This window comes from Glandiceps talaboti, chromosome 12, assembly GCF_964340395.1.
Source record: "Glandiceps talaboti chromosome 12, keGlaTala1.1, whole genome shotgun sequence".
Lineage (NCBI taxonomy): Eukaryota > Metazoa > Hemichordata > Enteropneusta > Spengelidae > Glandiceps > Glandiceps talaboti.
In genome coordinates this window covers 22920496-22940132 of record NC_135560.1, presented here as the reverse complement: position 1 = coordinate 22940132, position 19637 = coordinate 22920496, and the positions used below count along the sequence as shown (strand labels likewise).

Sequence of the window (19637 nt, the reverse complement as noted above, 5' to 3'; positions counted from 1 at the left end):
TTATACTTTCAGTACCCATTCTTCTACAAATACAAAAGTACAATTACAGCTTCCCATAGATGGAGTTTTATTTTCTATGATATGTACTTTGATTTGTTTTGACAACCCCCTGGTGAATAAATTATCATAAATTAATAATGATATCCATACCTGGGGATACTTCTCACACAAGGACTGGAATTTCTGCAGTACAAAGGCAGCAATGTCTGGGGATAGGTAGTGACTATTACAAGCTGACACTGTAACCCAGGCAAGGCACATACACAAAGTCTAACAGAAGAAAAATCAAAGTAATCAATATTAAATACACTAATCTTCTACAATAAGTATTAAAAAGACTCCCTGATATTTGCATTGACGCTATGTTGTAAACAGACATTTTTGAACTCGAAAATTTTGCGATTTTCATCTTCAGCTAGTTCTCAAAGACTAATTTTTCTTAATTAACAGACTTATATATTGTGTTCATGTACTTTAATCACTATTTTTGCACTTTTGTTTTCTAGCGAAACAAGCAAACATTTCTAGGTTTACAGTATATCAAATATCAACCCTAGACATATTACTGGATACATCTGTTGCTGCATGTGATATAATCCCATTATGAACAAAATAGGTACTTCAGCCACTAGGAATGCCATTTGGAAGCATGGCCAAACAATGAGTATTGCAGACTCCCTTTGAAATGTCATTATTTCACGGTGTTTTTCAAGATACAGTCGATGACATTCTCAGCTAGTCTCAATATTTCTGCTTACTTGTTTAAGATGATGTACTTTTTAGAACTCACAGACAGACAGACAGACAGTCAGACATCCAGATAATGGACAACTATAAGATAGCATATCGATCACTGCCAGCAAAGCAGAAAATGAAGATTGGAGTAACAGGAGTAAAACATGTGGTGAAAATAGACATGAAAGTTTGATGATATATCTATGTATACCTGTATTGCAATACCAGACTTTTCAGCCTCTTCCCAGGCTTCTAATAATGTCATTAATTTAACATGTGTTGAAGTGACATGCACTCTGGAAGCAGTGGCACCAAGTCCACACAGTGAAGACAATGCAAGTCCAAGACCAAGCAAACTACCATTATTATTTTCAACACCAGGAGATAGACAGCTTCTTTCCAGTGCATCCAGTGCTTTCATGGTTGCCATGGTACCCTGGAAACAAATTGAAATAGTAGTAATGTGGCAAAACACTTCTGAATCATTTTATCTTTATAGATACTGTGCATTTTGATTTAGGCTTACTGTAAGAAGGCAAGGATTGAATTATTTTCATCAAATACATGAATTATTCATATATTTCAAATATACAAGTATTACCTTCAACTTTACATTCAGGCTAAAGTTTCATATATTTTGAAATCAAAACAGTACCAGTAAAAAGAAAATTCTGTGTACTTCACAAGCAATACCAACACAATACAGTGACATCACATTTACTGTGTATCTTACCTCACTACCAGTGACATAACATTTACTGTGTATTTTACCTCACTACCAGTGACATCACATTTACTGTGTAACTTACCTCACTACCAGTGACATCACAATTACTGTCTAACTTACCTCACTACCAGTGACATCACATTTACTGTGTAACTTACCTCACTACCAGTGACATCACATTTACTGTGTAACTTACCTCACTACCAGTGACATCACATTTACTGTGTAACTTACCTCACTACCAGTGACATCACATTTACTGTGTAACTTACCTCACTACCAGTGACATCACAATTACTGTGTAACTTACCTCACTACCAGTGACATCACTGAAATGTTCTTGATACAACTGACTGAGTACCATCCCTAGTCCTGCTCCATGGTGAAACTGTATCACTGGTGATATATCTTCCTTCTGTTGCCCTGGCAACCCAGTGCTCAAGATACTCATCATTTTGTACACTGTTTCAGTATTGGTGGTAATCAAAATTGGCACAAGTTGTGGAAGGGCAATAGCTGTAGTGGCCCTGGCCAGAGTACTAGCTGTTATGATGTTATTGTGACCACTTGCTCTCTGTAAAAAAAACACAACAAAAATGGTATTAAAGGACCTATTGTCAATTGTAATAAAGAAAAGTTTGGAAACTTTAAACAGCCTTCCTTGATCATTTAAATCAAGAACAGACTTATCAACCAGAGTAACTTATATACTCCAATTTCTTGGCTGGGAAATAAAGTAATTTAAAGAAACTTTGGGTTCTGGAGTCATTTCATGATTTTTTATCGCCAACATTATTAGTGATTTCAGAGAAATACTAATTTCAACTTTGAAAGTATAGCTGTTATCAAGCTTGCCACAATATTCCATAATCTGGTTATCAAAAAGACAAAAAATTGTACAATTTGGCCACTAGGAGTGCTGTTCATAAGCAAGATATGGATCAAATGTGAGAGACCTAGTTGAGTTGAGTACTACAGCCTACTTTGAAAAATTCATCAAGTCCCATTGTTTCATGGCAAAAGTTGGTTGCTAACGTTGTTTCATATCACAGTAATTCATGGAGTTGTTTTTGCCACATTTTGAAGACTGTCATGTAGTTTTCCTCATTTGGAATACTCTCTTGTGACACTTCTGTTAAAAATGACCACAAGGTAAGTAACCACAATATGATATTTATTTACTCTATGTTACTTACTTGCTGACACATGTTAAAAATTCTTCCTTTAGGTTTGAACTTATCATCCAGTATACAGAGTAATGTATCTGTTACTTTATTCAACCACTGCCCTTGTCCAATGTGTTCTGGTGCAAGTTTGATAGCATTGTCAACCTCTGTCTGGCCTAGACTAGACGTGTACTTTGTGATGTAAACAGCTAAACTAGCAAATGCTAGGATAGAATTAGACTGGACAGATGGGTTGCCTCTGAAAGGTCAAACATATTTTTGGGTTATATATAATATTAATAGAGACTAAATCATAATTTCTAGCAATAAATCAGGATTGAGTTGTAACTTAAAGTTTAACATTTATGTGACAGATAGTCAGATAGCTGAAAATTCAACTCAATCATAACATTCTTATATTGAAGTGTTTTGATAGCGTTCCAACTCATTATTGCATGATGGTGAGTAAACGTTTACATTTTGATTTGATTCATTCTATCAAAGGTTGGGAGTACGATAAATGTACGATAAATGACGTCATGAGATTATTAAGTACATTTTGATGAACTATCATCATCTTGATGATAAAATTGTGAAAATTATAGAAGAAATAAAAGAGTTTTTTGATGGCCAATAGAGTAACTAGTGAAAAGTAGTAACATGCTGGATTTTGTCCATATATGGGATTTTCAAAAAAGGTTTTTGCATTTTCAATAGAACCACAAATTATTGACAAGTAGGTAAACTTTACCCACATTCCTAAGGTCTTTTATTGGGATTCCACACTGAAATTAGGGTACAATGTATGGAAATATATGCAAGTTTTACCAGATTTCCCTGCTCTGTTATCAGGATTCCCCATCACATATGTGGTTCAAGGTATGGAAACCTACCCAAGTTTTACCAGATTTGCCTCCTCTGTTACCAGGGTTACCCACCAAAATTATAGTACAATGTATGGAAATCTATGTAACTTTTAACAGATTTTGCAGCCCCTTTGTTACCGTAGTTACCAAACTTAGAATACACGCATGAATAATTTTTATGACCATAGAATCTTACTTAGAAGCTGACTTCAACAAATCTGTTATTTTATCTCTGACCCATAACCAAGCTGTCTTCTGTTTCATCTTCATCTCATCTTCTGTTATATCTATCTGTTTATGACTTAGTTGCATCTCAAGTTCTGCTTTTCTTCCCTGTAACAAGTGACAATATTAACAATGCTGAAGACCATCAGACCCAATATAATGTTGTATACTGTGTGGCTTGTTTTTTTTATCACAAGAAGATGAAGGTGATAAGTTACATTACAGTCTGTAAGATATGTCATGTCACACTGCCCTCAATGGTCTTGAGCTGACAAAAGCATGAAGGCATCCTGACACAAATTAGTTATATTATGGGATGTTAGAATATAAACCATGACATGAATGGAGAACACTGAAGTAAATCCATCTCAAAAAATTTGCACTATAGTGAGATGCAATACACTACAATTTATTCTTCACTTTTTGATTTCTTATCAAACTTTTGCATTTTACTAACAATACAAATTTTGAAACATAAAAAGGAATTGATAAGTAACCTTACTAATACATCATTTCAAACATACCTCAAACATTGCGTCAAATAATCGACTCATAAAAGTTGTCCATGTGTGTGGCATCAACACGGTTCTGAACCAGTCAGATGGCTGAACTGGTACCTGTAAATAATTATAGTACATCCACTATTAGGTGAAAAAAGGAAGCTAAAATAATATGTGGCAACCATGCATTCACAAACATTTTGGATAATTATAAGGATTATTCACAGAATTATCAATTTAATATTTCAAATGATATACATTCTAGCACAAACCCTATTGGAAAAATATGCAACAAACAATTCTTTTTGCTACCGGATACCAAACTGTCATACAGATATCGTCAAAAACTCATTCTTCCCACAACAATGATAGACTGGAACAATGTTAAAGATAGTGTAGGTAAAGATGGATCTGTTGATGTCTTCAAAGCATCCATCCAACTCTACTAAGAGACTTCTCTCTCTATGGATCAAATACCAGTTATCTAGTCATTCAACATATTTATACAGAAACGGAAACATTCATGAAAATTTATACACAGGTTGCACTACTGTGTCATCAGAAAAATGATGTAGCCAACCATCCCTGCATGATTACCTCTATCTAATAATCAAAGCATTATGACTATCTATTATGACTATTAAGACTATGATATCTATCTTTCTGTCAACTTATATCCCAGTCAAGATATATGAGTTCCAATGATGTTCCTTCAAGGTAGTTGACAGAGAGAGAGATAGATATTGTAGTCATAATGCTTTGATTAGTCAAGATGGACTACTTCCAGGCCAAAAAATATGAATTTTTTATAAATGAGGAATTGCGAAAGAAAAGTGACACATGTAGGAATTGAACCCACATCCCCAAAAAACTAGTCAGAGTGCTCTAACCAGCTGAGCTAACGTGCCAACTGGTAGATAATGTGAATTGAACCCACATCCCCTAAACACAAGTCAGAGTGCTCTAACCAGCTGAGCTAACGTGGCAACTGGTAGATTCCGTGAATTGAACCCACATCCCCTAAACACTAGTCAGAGTGCTCTAACCAGCTGAGCTAACATGCCAACTGGTAGATAATGTGAATTTATCCTGACATCTAATTTATCCAAAAAATATCCCAAGTTTTAGTCAAGATGGACCACTTCCAGTTTTTTTCTAGTCACACAACACTTTAGTCTTTACCTCATTCAACATGATATTAAGTGTCTGTTGGTATGCCCTTCCTAGACCAACCACATGTCTCCTTGCTGGCTTACCATCCCTACCAACTTCCAACGGTGGATCATAGCAAAATAGGAGGGCAGCTGAAAAAGAACGAGAAAAAAACTTGCTTGAGTACAGAAGTAGACTTTGCTCCAAAAACAAGATAGAATACTTAATATAGTACAGGAATTAATTTTTTACTTTGTGTGTGGAAGGAAACTTTACCTTTGTATACACAGTTTTACGTTTACACATAAATCAACTCTCATTTGACTCTGTGTTGGCTATTCAATGACAACTGAACATTTGAATATAACAAGCTATCATTGATAAAGATATTGTATACAATCAAGTCAATGAATACATTCATAATATTGTGTATTGTGGATTGTGTGCTCCCCAGGGAGTTGAGGAAGTATAAATGGCTATTGTGCCACCTTGAACTTTCAGGAGAAAAAGCACATTATATATTCGCATTATTATGATTACTACAGAATATTTTGTAATTTAGAATCATATTTGATGGATTCATCTCAGTGTAAAGCCTAGAAGAGCAATGATTGTGCTTGAATAATATTTCCATTTCTGACTCAGTCTGTATATTGTGAAATTGTTGCATACTGATTATATTCTTGAGATAAGGAGTGGAAACCTTTGAATGTAAAAAGTATATTCTGAGTGAGAAAGAATTATGGTGTGATACTGTTAGCAGAATATTACAATAGTTTCATATTTCAAGGACATATTTATAATATGCAAAGGTTCCACAAATTCAGTTTGATTCATTTCATTGGTAAATGTAAATTTGCTCTTGATAGGACTTTTCAGTGTACACATTAGCAGGTTGGCAAAGGTGACTAAATTTTTTGAAAGTATCCAATCCAATCTTTGAGAGAGAAATTCTTCAATTCATAAAACTGTAGAGATTACCTGCCAAGCCTTGTTTCAAACCAGGTAGTTTATTTCTATCATATTGTCTTTGCATCAATGCAGGAATCCCACTCAAAGCCTTGCTCTGATTGGCTGATTTGCGTTGCCCCTTCAAAGCAGAATGGTACACCCCTCTAGGCATGTTGTTCATTTCCTGGGCAATAAGTGATGTCAGAAACTTCTCAAAATCTGTAAGAAAGGAAACTATTACCTTTGTGTACACTGTTGTATAACTAGAATATTATTGTTATGGGCTAGTAGCTAGGTAAAATCTACCAGGGTTCTCAAAGAAAAATTATGGTCAATTCTTTGAGTAACTATGTCACTTTTCCTCGTTACTGGAGTTCCTCAGTCTTAGCAAAAACACTGCAGCAGAAATAATATCTGGAATGTCTAAATACAAAAATGATCTGATGTATCATACACTGTGCGTGCCTGTGAATATATATGCTCCAAAGTGGGACAATCATATTTGTGATATATGTGTTGCCATGGTGATAGAACAAAAAATTAACAAACTAACAACCTAATTTGTAATTTATGGACGCAGTCATTGTCATGGATACAGGCATATATTTTGAACTAATTTGCAACAATCTGAATGTGTGTTTCATATTTTGACTGACCTTGTAAACAATATGGACTGATTTGTGTTAGTAAATTCAAATAACAATCTCCTGGGATATCAAGATCTTCATCATCATCATCATCATCTTCATCATCTTCATCTTGTCGTTTGGCTTTTTCTCTTTCCTTAGCAGCTGCTGCCTTGGCTTTTACATCTCTACTTATCTAATTATAAGAACACAACACATTCAATTTGATATTTATTGCTATTATGTATAAAATACAAACTTAGAGAAAGTACTGTACTGTCATTGCAAATAAACTGCTCTCATTCCACCATGCTGCTTGTCCTCATACCAATTTCAACCTGTTATTTTAGCTACTGGTATTAGAATACCAACATGTAGAAATTAACATAACATTAGCATTACATGTTTTGTATGTGTCTATCTACAATTTACATATCAATGACTTCATTTGAATAATCAAACTGTCTGATGTAATTTAAACATGTTCATCATAGCAACCAATCATTTTATGTAGATATTTCGAAAAGTCAACTTGCAACCAGGACAAACTGGATATTGAAACTAGTGTGAAGGAGTCACTGATCCAGTGATTAGACAGGCTGGGTATATTGTTTGAAGGAGTCACTGATCCAGTGAGTAGACAGGCCGGGTATATTGTGTGAAGGAGTCACTGATCCAGTGAGTAGACAGGCTGGGTATATCATGTGAAGGAGTCACTGATCCAGTGAGTAGACAGGCTGGGTATATTGTGTGAAGGAGTCACTGATCCAGTGAGTAGACAGGCTGGGTATATCATGTGAAGGAGTCACTGATCCAGTGAGTAGACAGGCTGGGTATATCATGTGAAGGAGTCACTGATCCAGTGAGTAGACAGGCTGGGTATATCATGTGAAGGAGTCACTGATCCAGTGAGTAGACAGGCTGGGTATATCATGTGAAGGAGTCACTGATCCAGTGATTAGACAGGCTGGGTATATCATGTGAAGGAGTCACTGATCCAGTGATTAGACAGGCTGGGTATATTGTGTGAAGGAGTCACTGATCCAGTGAGTAGACAGGCTGGGTATATCGCAGTACTGATGATCAGAGTACATGCTGTATTGTACTTCCTTGAAGGAATGTGGTATACAGCTGGAAACAACTAGCGTAATGTATCATAGATAGAGTTCCATCAAATTTTGCTCATTTGCTCTGGCAGTGAAGTACTAGTATTAAGAAAGTAGATACATTATTTTCCCAATTTACAGCAGCTTTAACATAAATGTAAACTTACATCATCCGGTAAATCATCCAGCCTAAACTCTTCCTCATCAAACTGAGACAAAGCAGCAAAGGCAGCACCACTTATTACAGGGTTGGCATTCTTAGCAAATGACCAGAGTATAGTCACGATATCATCACGGAATTCCTGTCACAAAATCATAAATGTAACTGTTAAAAGTGTTCTTGTTTATAGTTTAATTGCCATCAGCTAATCTGATATAGTGGAAAACGCTCATATTACTGACCGGAGTGTTTTAGAATACCAAGTATTCTGTCTGCTCTTTTTGTTCTCAAAGGCACCCAGTTCTTTCTGGTGTGTTTTATGTGCAAATGGGTTTATTACACAAATTGGAGCATATTTTTGGTTGATGTAAGCTCCAAAATTGGAATAAAGAAAGAGTTGATATTTGATGTTGCTTTGTATGTTAGCTACCAGTGAGAACTGTTAAACGTCCTCTAACTAGCACCACCTGTCTGCGTCTGTTGAGAATGAGAGCCAATTATACTATCATGATGCATCCTACCAAAGTTGAATCAATAGATTTTGTTAACACCTAAAATTTAACATATGCTATGATAATTTCTACTCAAAGGATCAAAGTTTCTTGGAAGTGAATCCTAATTTTTTCACTGACAGATTGTCAGCATCATCAGGGGTGTAATTTGTGAGTAGAAATTATCATTTGATACTATGACCCCAGAGTCCATGCAGATTCATTCTCGTAAGTTAATATTTGTTTGTACGTATTCACAGGGTTAATCAGATATACAAGTCTACTTCCCATGCGTTATACTCAAATGAATAACATATTATTATATGTATGTGAATGTGTACCTCATAGTCTTCTGTCTCTACATTGAGATCTGGGACCAAAGAAAACAGCTCACACAACTTTTTGTTCACAAGTGGTCTGAAAGGCAAGTATCAAACTAGATTCAGTTCAATGCTAAGTTTGAAATTCAATGTAGTTTAGAACAGTTCTCTGAGCCAGTGATTGAAGTTCCACACTAAGGTTATTATCATATTCATAATCATAATCATAATACAAAATAAAAAAATGTCTTTTCTTAGGTTTGTCATGCTTACAACATATTCTGTGACAAAACACTAACAATTTCACACCAAAAATAAAACCCAATAATGTCAAGTCAATTTATGAAGCCATTATCAGCTTTGCTAGTTGCTACATTATCGTACAAGGAGTAATATGATGTCTACTAGTGCCCGAATAAGGCCAGGCAATAAGTCTTTTATAACAGCATGGGGTGTAATATGATGTCTACTAGTGCCCGAATAAGGCAAGGCAGTAAGTGTTTTATAACAGCATGGGGTGTAATATGATGTCTACTAGTGCCCGAATAAGGCCAGGCAATAAGTCTTTTATAACAGCATGGGGTGTAATATGATGTCTACTAGTGCCCAAATAAGGCCAAGCAATAAGTGTTTTATAACACATTACATTCTCTTGCACGTATTCTTTCCATAGTCAAAGTAAATCATCGGTAGGACTCCTGTGCTATATAACAATATTTCCCTATGGAAAACAGAACATGACTAGTGCCTCACTCTATGCAAATAGGGTCAATAAGGGTCACTAGTCCATATCATGTGATAGCATCTAAACCAATCACTGAAGGCAGTTTGAAAATGAAGAGTTATAAACTACACTATGCTAGATCACTAGAATATTTCTTACCTCTCTTCCTTCGTAAACTTTGATGAGAATTCTCTCCATGTGGTTCTGATATCTACAAACTCAGACTGACATAGAAAATACAGTCCTTCTAATGCTAGGGCAACCACACTTTCATCATTTACAGATTGACATTCAAATATGAACCATTGTATGGCAGTCAACATGTCTGAACCATGCTGGAAAGGCCTGGTGAAAAAAAAGAGAGTTTCAAATCAAACTTATGTATACAAGAGATGAGTATATTTTTTACTGTTAATTCTGGACATAAACAAAACACGTGTCGTAAATTTCTCAACATTCATGCTCACAAAAAATGCTAGGCTTTGTCAGAAATCAAACATATATGGTGCCAGACCAGAACATCAGTATAGTGTATTGTTGTGTCAGTGCAGTAAGGTCATATCTGCCTATACAATTGCATAGTAGATATGACCTTACTACACTGATGTGATGGTATATAAAGGAAGATTTTTGGCAACCAGTTCTTATTCTTATTTTCAAACCCATAATTTCCCTCATGATATGGTTTCATTTACATAGTCTACTGTATTTGGACTGATATTGGTTTATCTTACATACCCATATATGGTTAAGATATTTCTTAGCTTTGACAGAAATCAGGTACCTTTCTCTGCAAACATCTGTGACAGATACTGCTTTGACCTAGACTCTGTCACCAGTCTTTGGGAGCATTGCTATCAGCTGTTTTGTATGTACCAATATCTACTGCATAATTGTACGAGAGTATCCTTGTACTGTGGGCCCTCATCAACTACGTGACAGGGCTAATCATTTGTTGACGTGTTACTGCCCTGAGGACTGTTAACGCTTGTTCAAATTTAGCATCACAGTAACATGTCAACAAAGATTATCCCTAAGTAGTCCATGATGGCCCACAGTACAATTATGCAGTAGATATCGATATGTACAAAACAGTCCTTTTAGCGATGCGATGCTCCAAGGACTGGGAGCTAGAGAGGGTCTATGGTTTGTCTAGAAGGACACTATATCCTACCTTTCTCTGCAAACATCTCTGACAGACACTGCTTTGGCTAGAAGGACATCATCAATGAGATCAGATTCAGATTTTGTCTTCTTTAATGTCAAGGTCAGTAACTTTTGTAAATGAGGAAAACAACGGTCCTACAAAAGTAAAATACATTGTATATAAAGAGGAAATACAACCAAAAAGTCAAAATGATGCCTGTATATCTTAGTCTCAGTATAGCATTAAAAGGTGGAAACAAAACATTCTACTTTCTGTCCTTAAAGTGACACAAGCTGAGTTCAATATTATATGTAGGTAGTGTAGTGGCAAGCTGATATCTTTATGTCAATTTTACCCAATAATTAGACATTGTATATGTTAATCAGTGGTTGATATTATCCATAAGTAGTACAGAAACAGGTTGAAATCATGATCACCATTTTTAGATGTGGACCCAAAATTGATTTATTGTGTATGCAGCTACAAAAACTATGTCTACCCACAGGTAATACAATTGTACTGTTCATGGTGTACAATATTATTTTATAGTTATTATACCTAACAAAACATTTACAAACAACATTCCAGTTGCAGCTAAAATACTACTATATCCTTTAAATATGCAGTGAAAATGACCCCAAACCATACACAAACTGATAAACATAATCCATACCTGTAATTTCCACAGTGCTGTTATCAATCTGACTACAATAGCAGACATTGAGGTGGCAACTCCAAAAGTTTGCAGTGTTTTCAACACAGGACCTACACAAACTTTATGTGTGGCTGTAAGTGGTATGGTGTACAATATCTTGAGTCTAATATCTGGATCAATTTCCTTTCCTAGTTTATACAGCAGCAGTGACAGAAAACATGGTGCCTATAAAAAAAATATATATCAGATGCTTTCTCAGAAAGTTTGCTTGAAGTATTCTTAACTTCTGAAATAAAACATTACATCATAGACAATGGACTGTCTATGATTAAATGTAACATATTGGTAATCACAATGATACAACAATGTCAATGTGAAGTTGTTGCTGTATTAGCCTAGGTGCATAGTTTTGGTATAGGATTGTAACTACACTGTTTAAAGTCATCCTGAGTTTTTCGTACTATACCTTTGAATAGTATATTAGTTGATGAAATAGAAATTAAACATAGTGGTTTTTGAGAACTCAGTATGTACATGTAAGTAAGGAGTGTTCAATGAAGTCAAGACGGCATCAGATTATATTACTGAGTTCTATTCTACTCTATCAAGTCTTGCCATTACCCTACGGAATACGTCTTCAAAATTTTGTTTGAATTGAGCAAGCCATTATGGAGAAAACGATGACATAGATCCTTTAATCGTGTGTACAATGTACTGAAAATATGCCAATATCTTATTAAAACTAAAAGCTACATTAATAATATTTTCAGGACAGGTGCGCTTTAGTATCGCAAATGTGTGTACCAAGTTATAATGAATTTGAAGCGTGCATTCTTGAGATATAGCCTAATTACCGAAAATCATTAATTACGTAAATTGCTCATTAATATTCATGATATTTTCACCAAAACCTAATCAAGTCTTGCCATTACCCTACGGAATACGTCTTCAAAATTTCGTTTTAATTGAGCAAGCCGTTATGGAGAAAACAATGACACAGACAGACAGACACACACACATACACACAGACTTCCACCCATAAATATATCTCTTCCTTACGGAAGAAAACATGAGAGGATACAGAAAAGCAAATGAAAAGGAAAGATGCTGTAACATACATAATTTCTGTGAGAGATGATTATTTCTGGCATAACAAAGACCTGACCATGAGCTCTTATATATCATTTGCATTGAAAAGCTTAATCAGAATTCACATACACAAAGAAACCTCAGATTTCATCTTTGATGTCAGAAACAGGACTAGTACACTTGAGTGACAGATATACACAATACATTACCTTAGTAACATCCTTTGCAGCTACATCTGTTAAAACTGTCAGACACTTCTCAACCAATGGCTGCTCTGATTTCAACAACAAATAACCAAGCAGTAAGATGACATCATCTGGCACATGATCACCCTTCTTCAACTCTGATTGGATAGTGACCAGCCAATGGAAAGCTGTCTTCAGATCTTCTTGAAATTGTATTGCATATTGTGTACAGGTTGATGCTATTTGGTTCCATGCATCAATGCAACTGTATGATTCCTTTTTGGATGGCTGGAAAAGGGGAGGGTAAATTTCCTTATGTAGGAATATGTACGAAAAATAGCAAACTGATCATCCCTCAACAAAGCATGCAAACTACAGTATGCATGAGCCCTCATACATTATTAACAAACTTTATTCAATGCTATATATTACACAAAAAGGTGCAAATATAGTAACTGTGTTTAAATCATTGATCATTGGCTAATCCCAAAACAATGCCAAATATGGTAATTATGCAAATATAGTAACTGTGTTTAAATCATTGATCACTGGCTAATCCCAAAACAATGCCAAATATGGTAATTATGCAAATATAGTAACTGTGTTTAAATCATTGATCATTGGCTAATCCCAAAACAATGCCAAATATGGCAATTATGCTAATATAATAACTGTGGTTAAATCATTGATCATTGGCTAATCCCAAAACAATGCCAAATATGGCAATTATGCTAATTATTGATCTTTGAATTTTGACCCCAACAATACCCTAAAAATACCAATTTTTTCACTTTTGACCCTGAATCATACCTTCTCTTCACTCTTCTTTCCATTTTCTATCGTCATCACAACTTCTGATGCCAAAGACTGGATAGCATTCTTTAATCTTGTATCTATGACAACTGATGACTGTGAGACAGAAATAACTTGAAGTACCGGAAGCACCAACATTGTATTGACATGGGATTGACAGGATTTCAGTAGAAGATTTTTACCTGGAAAAGTTGGGAAAGATGAATTGATTTTTACCTGGAAAAGTTGGGAAAGATGATGTAATAATAATGTTGGTTGGTTCTTATATAGCGCTTACCGACTCTGTGCCCAAGCGCTTTACAATTATTACCCTTGGCATGGCTCTATAGCAGCACAAAACGACCCTTTATACTTCCTCAACTCCCTGGGGAGCATACAATCCATTGCAGCATTTACATGTATAAGCACATAGGATTAAAGCATTCACTTTCAACTTCTATCCTCCCAGGTCCCCAATTATACAGCTGGGTTGACTGCGGCACAGTTGTTGTTCAAATCTTGCCAAAGGACTTTAGCCACTCAGAAACAAGTGGCAGCGATGGGCTCGAACCTGCAACCTGCAGATTCCAAGCCAGCCATTATAACCATTCGCCCATCATGACTCTACAACCAGCAACCTGCAGATTCCAAGCCAGTCACTCTAACCATTCACCCATCATGACTCCACATGTAGAAGAGTTGACAGTATCAAAACAAAGAATCATTGTTATTTTCACAGTAAAATCTCACAATATTGTAAATCTGAGCCATTTGCAAAAACAAAGGGTCACATTGCAAGCTAAATGTACATCTGAACTGTTCAGTCACTGTTTACAATTAGACATTAATGCAGTGTACACAGTGTGTGTGCCATCAATGACTAAGAAGACATGGAGATGATAGCAATACAGCTTGATTTCTTATTATTTACCTTTATTTCCTACATTTATTGTCGTTTGTTCTTTTTTGTTCTGCGAGTGAGCACCTCTCCCTATATCTCACCCAATACCATAGGATTCATGTTCAAAATCCTGTGCATTAAGTAACCTACTCAACCAATGAGAACGCATCTTACATTTCAAATTTACAGGTACAGTACCTCAGAACACTTTGTTTCAAGTGCAGAGCACAATGATGGTGTTGATGGTTCTGTTTGTTTTCAATACCAATCATGGTGTGTCAACTACAAGGCATATTTTGATTGGTTATGCCTATGCATGGGATTTGAATGTGAAACCCTGTGGTATTGTGTCAGATGTAGGAAGAAGGCTCTCACTCTCAGAACCACAAAATAAAAAACAAACGAAAAAAATGAAGGATAGAGAGATTTTGAGTCGTATTCACTACATCAGAACGTAAACAAATTGCTCTCATTCCTGCTTGCCAAGAACAGTTAAAATCAACATTATTCATTCCATCACTGTACATCTATAAAAATTAGGTATTTTGATACTTACAAATCAATAGAACATTTTGCATATAAACTATTGGCAATGATAACATCATGTGACTCAACATAGACACCATTACTTCAGGTAAAACTACCACTTGAGATATCCTGCTGACAAGATGCAGGGATGATCTTGGATCGCCATCTATCGCTAACAGCTTCTTACAAAGACAGAGTAGATTTATAGCAAGTGTACTGAGATAGCCACTAAACATCTCTGGATAGAGTATCAGAAAGTTTGTGAGAGTAGACAGACATGTCAAAGTCTCTGTCATAGAGGTCAGGGGTTCAATCTGTAACAGGATGAAAAACAAAAATAAAAAATTTGACCATCCCTAGAAATATTTGTAAATATTTTCAGTTTTATTGATTTTGGAAAAGTATATATTTTCAGCCTTAGCAATTTTAGAAAATATGTACTTTACAGCAAACTCCTCTTTATGTTCCAAAGCCCAGAAATCATAATATTTTTAGGTTAGGTTTGCACAGCACCCTCTATACACCATTTGATTACAGACAGAATTTTGTCTTGTGATGTCACTTCCTATATGACAATACAAAATACCTATAAATGCAATCAAATCTAGTCAACATTGTAGCTGTGATTTTCAGAAACTATAAAATCTTTTTTTTTTTTCTTCTTTTTTTTTCAAATTAACCTTTGGTCTGTACAATAAATTCAGAAAATCCTCCATTTTGTTGCAGTGATGTGCATTCTGGGATGGCTTTTCTTGACCAATGACAACAAAGCATTTTGTGGCCTACCTGTCATAGTATTCACTGAAACCAGTTCAATCTTTTTTACAATTGTGATAATTAAGACAGATATCTAAACTAAGAGCAGAGGATGATTCTATCTATTTTACTTACAAGTTCCCCAAAAAGACCACTGTGCACACACACAGAACTGCATCATTTGTCCTTTTCTGTACAATAAGAATCAGTGATCTTTAAGGTCAAATCAACTTTGCAACTTTGAGATAAAACGTTTAATCAACTATATTCAAGTTGAAATATAGAAACATCTGTACCTGCATTGAAGGTGTAACATTGACCAAAAACTCAACCAAACACTGGACCGAGTCATCATCATCTTGTTTACTGGTCATCCGTGATGTACATAATTGTAGTAATGTAGTATACAATGATGTCTTCAGTGAACCATGCTGGCTTGTTACATTGGGATCCATAAGGACAAACTTCAAAAATGGTTCTAGTAATTTTATACAACACACAACAAGTCTGTAAAAAAAACAAAGATATACGATCAAAGTACTGATTATGATTTGTTCAGATTAAAAAGTATCATGATAAACCTATCCTATGTGAGTGATCAATGAAACCTAATTTTATACTTATACTTACTGTTCACTGTCATTACTCAACAGATATTGGACTTGGTCTACAAGTACTGGATAGCTATCTGAACGACTTGTCAATACTGAGATCAAGGGATGGGGTGGAGTTCTGTAAGATACAAGATTTGATTGAGTGAAAGGAATAGACTTCAGAAAAATGAAGTCATAAGCCTATAAGGGGTTTTAAAATAATGTCATAAGCCTAAGGGGTTTTAAAATAAAGTCATAAGCCTAAGGGGTTTTAAAATAAAGACATAAGCCTAAGGGGTTTTAAAATAAAGTCATAAACCTAAGGGGTTTTAAAATAAAGGTTAATACAACTGTTATGTTATCATATGAACATATAAATTTGATGAATGAAACATGTTAGAATTTCTTCCTTGACTTTTCATCCTATCAATAATTTGATTTCATTTTGTACAATAAAATTTAAATATTTTGTGAGGGATACATATATTAAGTTGGTTTGATGATTGTAACATATAACTCATCACCTTTCCTGAACTAAAGAACAGATAACATTTTGCAATTTATGTCAGAAATTTTGATATTTTGATAACAAATTCTAAATTTGATGAAAAATTCATCAAATGATACAAGGTGATATGAGAACATTATTAAGTAGTTTTAAGATATCTTTGAAAATAAGCATTGATGGAACAATATACCATTACTTTATATCACATGGATATTTGTAATCAGCTGTTTGACTATGTTGATGGAACAACATACCTTATATCATATGGACATGTGTAATCAGCTGTTTGACTATGTTGATGGAACAACATACCTTATATCATATGGACATTTGTAATCAGCTGTTTGACTATGTTGTAATGTTACTGACACTTGTAGTAGAAGTAGATTACTGATAGTTCTCAAGGCAGCTGTCAAACACTTGGCGGATGGTATCAGATTTAACAAGTTATTAAGAACATAGTTGTATTCTGCATGTCCTGCTTGGACCAGAGTAAACACTGCCTGACTGCAACCACTGCTAACGGTTGCATTTCCATCAATGCATTTATCCCATAGTAACTGAAGCTCTGGTATCTAATAGAAAAGATTAACAAACAGACAAACATGAACAAACACACAAAAGTATTGTGTAATTGTGATTCTTCTGGTAAGTGCCTCTCCCCACTATTCAAAAACCATTAGATTTAAATGGTAACTACTAAAATACATGGTCAGATGTGGGGAAAGGAGCTCATTTCCTGAACAAAAAGTCTAAACAAACAAAAATATATGAAGTAAACAGAGGTAAATAAAGCAATCAAGCCATATTCTCTGTCACATCAGATTTTAATCAAATTGGGTTCAATATGTGAAGAGTTGTTTTCAGAAGTAAATAAATAAATAAATAAATGAATAAATAAATAGTCATTTTATCCATGTAGTTCTACAATTTAGGAAACTGACTCTTGCACAATAAAATTGAATTTCAACCTCTTCACAAAAAGTAAGTCATCTATCCATAGCTATCTATCATACTATAATCTCTCATTTAGATCATTGCATGTAAATGGAACATGTATATTTGACAACTATCTGACAGACAAACATGCATGCATTGTTATAGTGACTAGAAGTTAGAACAAATCCACACTCTAAACTGTGGTCGTGTCAACAAGTTTTATTTAGAATATTGTTACTTCTACTTTCAGACATACTACATCAAGACTACAATTTCCAAGCATACAGATCACTTACGGTGCATACAAGTAGATAGTTCTGCTTGTAGACTAGACGGAGTAAGTTGGGATTCGATTACAGACAAAGACAATTTAAAGGCTATGATGACCAGTCATTGAATGTTGTTTTCTCGTATTCCGTGTTTGAGATATTTTTAAAAAAAATCAAACTATCATTGCACAGAAAATAGTGACTCTCCCCCTTATGCATGCACAAAATGGTGACCACCCCCAAACACGTGAAAATGGTGAACCCCCCCCCCCCCCCCACACACACACACACACACACACTTTCCGGATGAAGAAATACAAGTACATAATCTACCTACCTCTATTACAGGGGATGCTATTTTGTCAATCTTTGCATTTTTCTTCTTTTCTAGTATCTGTAAATAGATTCTATTTACAGTCTGCATACGAACACTGTTGTTCCCGAAATCTAAACGTCTTCTAAGTTCTTCCACCATTTTGAAGGTTAGGCCAAGTTATTGATCTACAAATTTGTCACTGACAATTTCTTCATTTCCATTACAATAATATATTTCACAGAAAGATTTGTCATACCAAGTTAATAATTTTTACCCCATACAGCCAAATTTATCCTAGTAGCAACTGATGCAGTAAACGTATATCAGGTAGGCATTGTAACGAGACGACTCCGCCACACCACGTTGTCACACTATGGAGAACTCCATTTTGAGGAATGCCCTCTGACGTCACATTGTCATGTGAAAGGATTCCCTCAAAATGACTATGACGTAGAGGGCGTGGTGACTTGTCCGAGTAGTATCGTCTGCCAGATCGTCTGCATGTGGTGAGAATGACATGTGAGAATGGTGCGGATATCGGATTCCGTTTATTATCTCAAAAGAGATATGTATTCAAACTATTGTATAGTCTGCTATTCATCTAGAGATTCGACTCCAAACATACGTTCATGCATGCACACACTGGCGCGTGGCTAGGTGCAGTTGTTTAAATGATAGTCTAGTTCCTGGCAGGGACCATCACTATCCCAGGATAGTGATGAAATACACACGTAATACGGTCCCTGTCAGGAACTAGACTATTTAAATGATTGAGAAGGAGAAAAACGATGCAAGCCTAAATTTCAAATCAGAAAGAAATGTTACTATGCAATGTTTAGGGAGAGAAACTCAACTAATTTTCTGATGTCGCTTTCTAATACAGAGTCTGTATTGTATACATATAATGGGAAGATTGATTAACGTTTGAGTATATGCAATTGTCATTTTACAAAATGGGACAAAGGGGAGGGTCACCTTTTACAAACGGAGAATGGCGAATGGGTCATGTTTTACTTAATGTGTGATTTCCTCCGCCCCCTGTAAATACTGAAGGCTCCCTTATTTCATCTTATATCATCTTATCTTGTCTTGTCTTGGCCTTGGCCTTGTCCTGTCCTGTCCTGTCCTGTCCTGTCTTGCCTTGTCTTGTCTTGTCTTGTCTTGCCTTGTCTTGTCTTGTCTTATCTTGTCTTGTCTTGCCTGACAAGAC

The 19637-nt window shown here is 35.3% G+C and overlaps 1 protein-coding gene across 1 annotated transcript in view; it reads right to left on the bottom strand.

Annotated features, from left to right (window-relative positions):
- Positions 1-18586, bottom strand: part of LOC144443128 (focadhesin-like) — a 48825-nt gene extending 30239 nt beyond the window's left edge. Inside the window, exons 1-21 of the mRNA XM_078132499.1 lie at positions 18449-18586; positions 17216-17478; positions 16433-16534; positions 16099-16309; positions 15075-15360; positions 13636-13820; positions 12850-13113; positions 11570-11776; positions 10924-11051; positions 9909-10094; positions 9047-9122; positions 8222-8356; positions 6979-7144; positions 6353-6541; positions 5402-5523; positions 4244-4336; positions 3691-3827; positions 2659-2887; positions 1773-2036; positions 947-1171; positions 151-270 (exon numbers count right to left, since the gene is read on the bottom strand). Coding sequence (XP_077988625.1) covers positions 151-270; positions 947-1171; positions 1773-2036; positions 2659-2887; positions 3691-3827; positions 4244-4336; positions 5402-5523; positions 6353-6541; positions 6979-7144; positions 8222-8356; positions 9047-9122; positions 9909-10094; positions 10924-11051; positions 11570-11776; positions 12850-13113; positions 13636-13820; positions 15075-15360; positions 16099-16309; positions 16433-16534; positions 17216-17478; positions 18449-18586 — 3726 coding nt within the window. The remainder of the gene's footprint in view (positions 1-150; positions 271-946; positions 1172-1772; positions 2037-2658; positions 2888-3690; positions 3828-4243; positions 4337-5401; positions 5524-6352; positions 6542-6978; positions 7145-8221; positions 8357-9046; positions 9123-9908; positions 10095-10923; positions 11052-11569; positions 11777-12849; positions 13114-13635; positions 13821-15074; positions 15361-16098; positions 16310-16432; positions 16535-17215; positions 17479-18448) is intronic.
- Positions 18587-19637: the final 1051 nt, after the last annotated feature.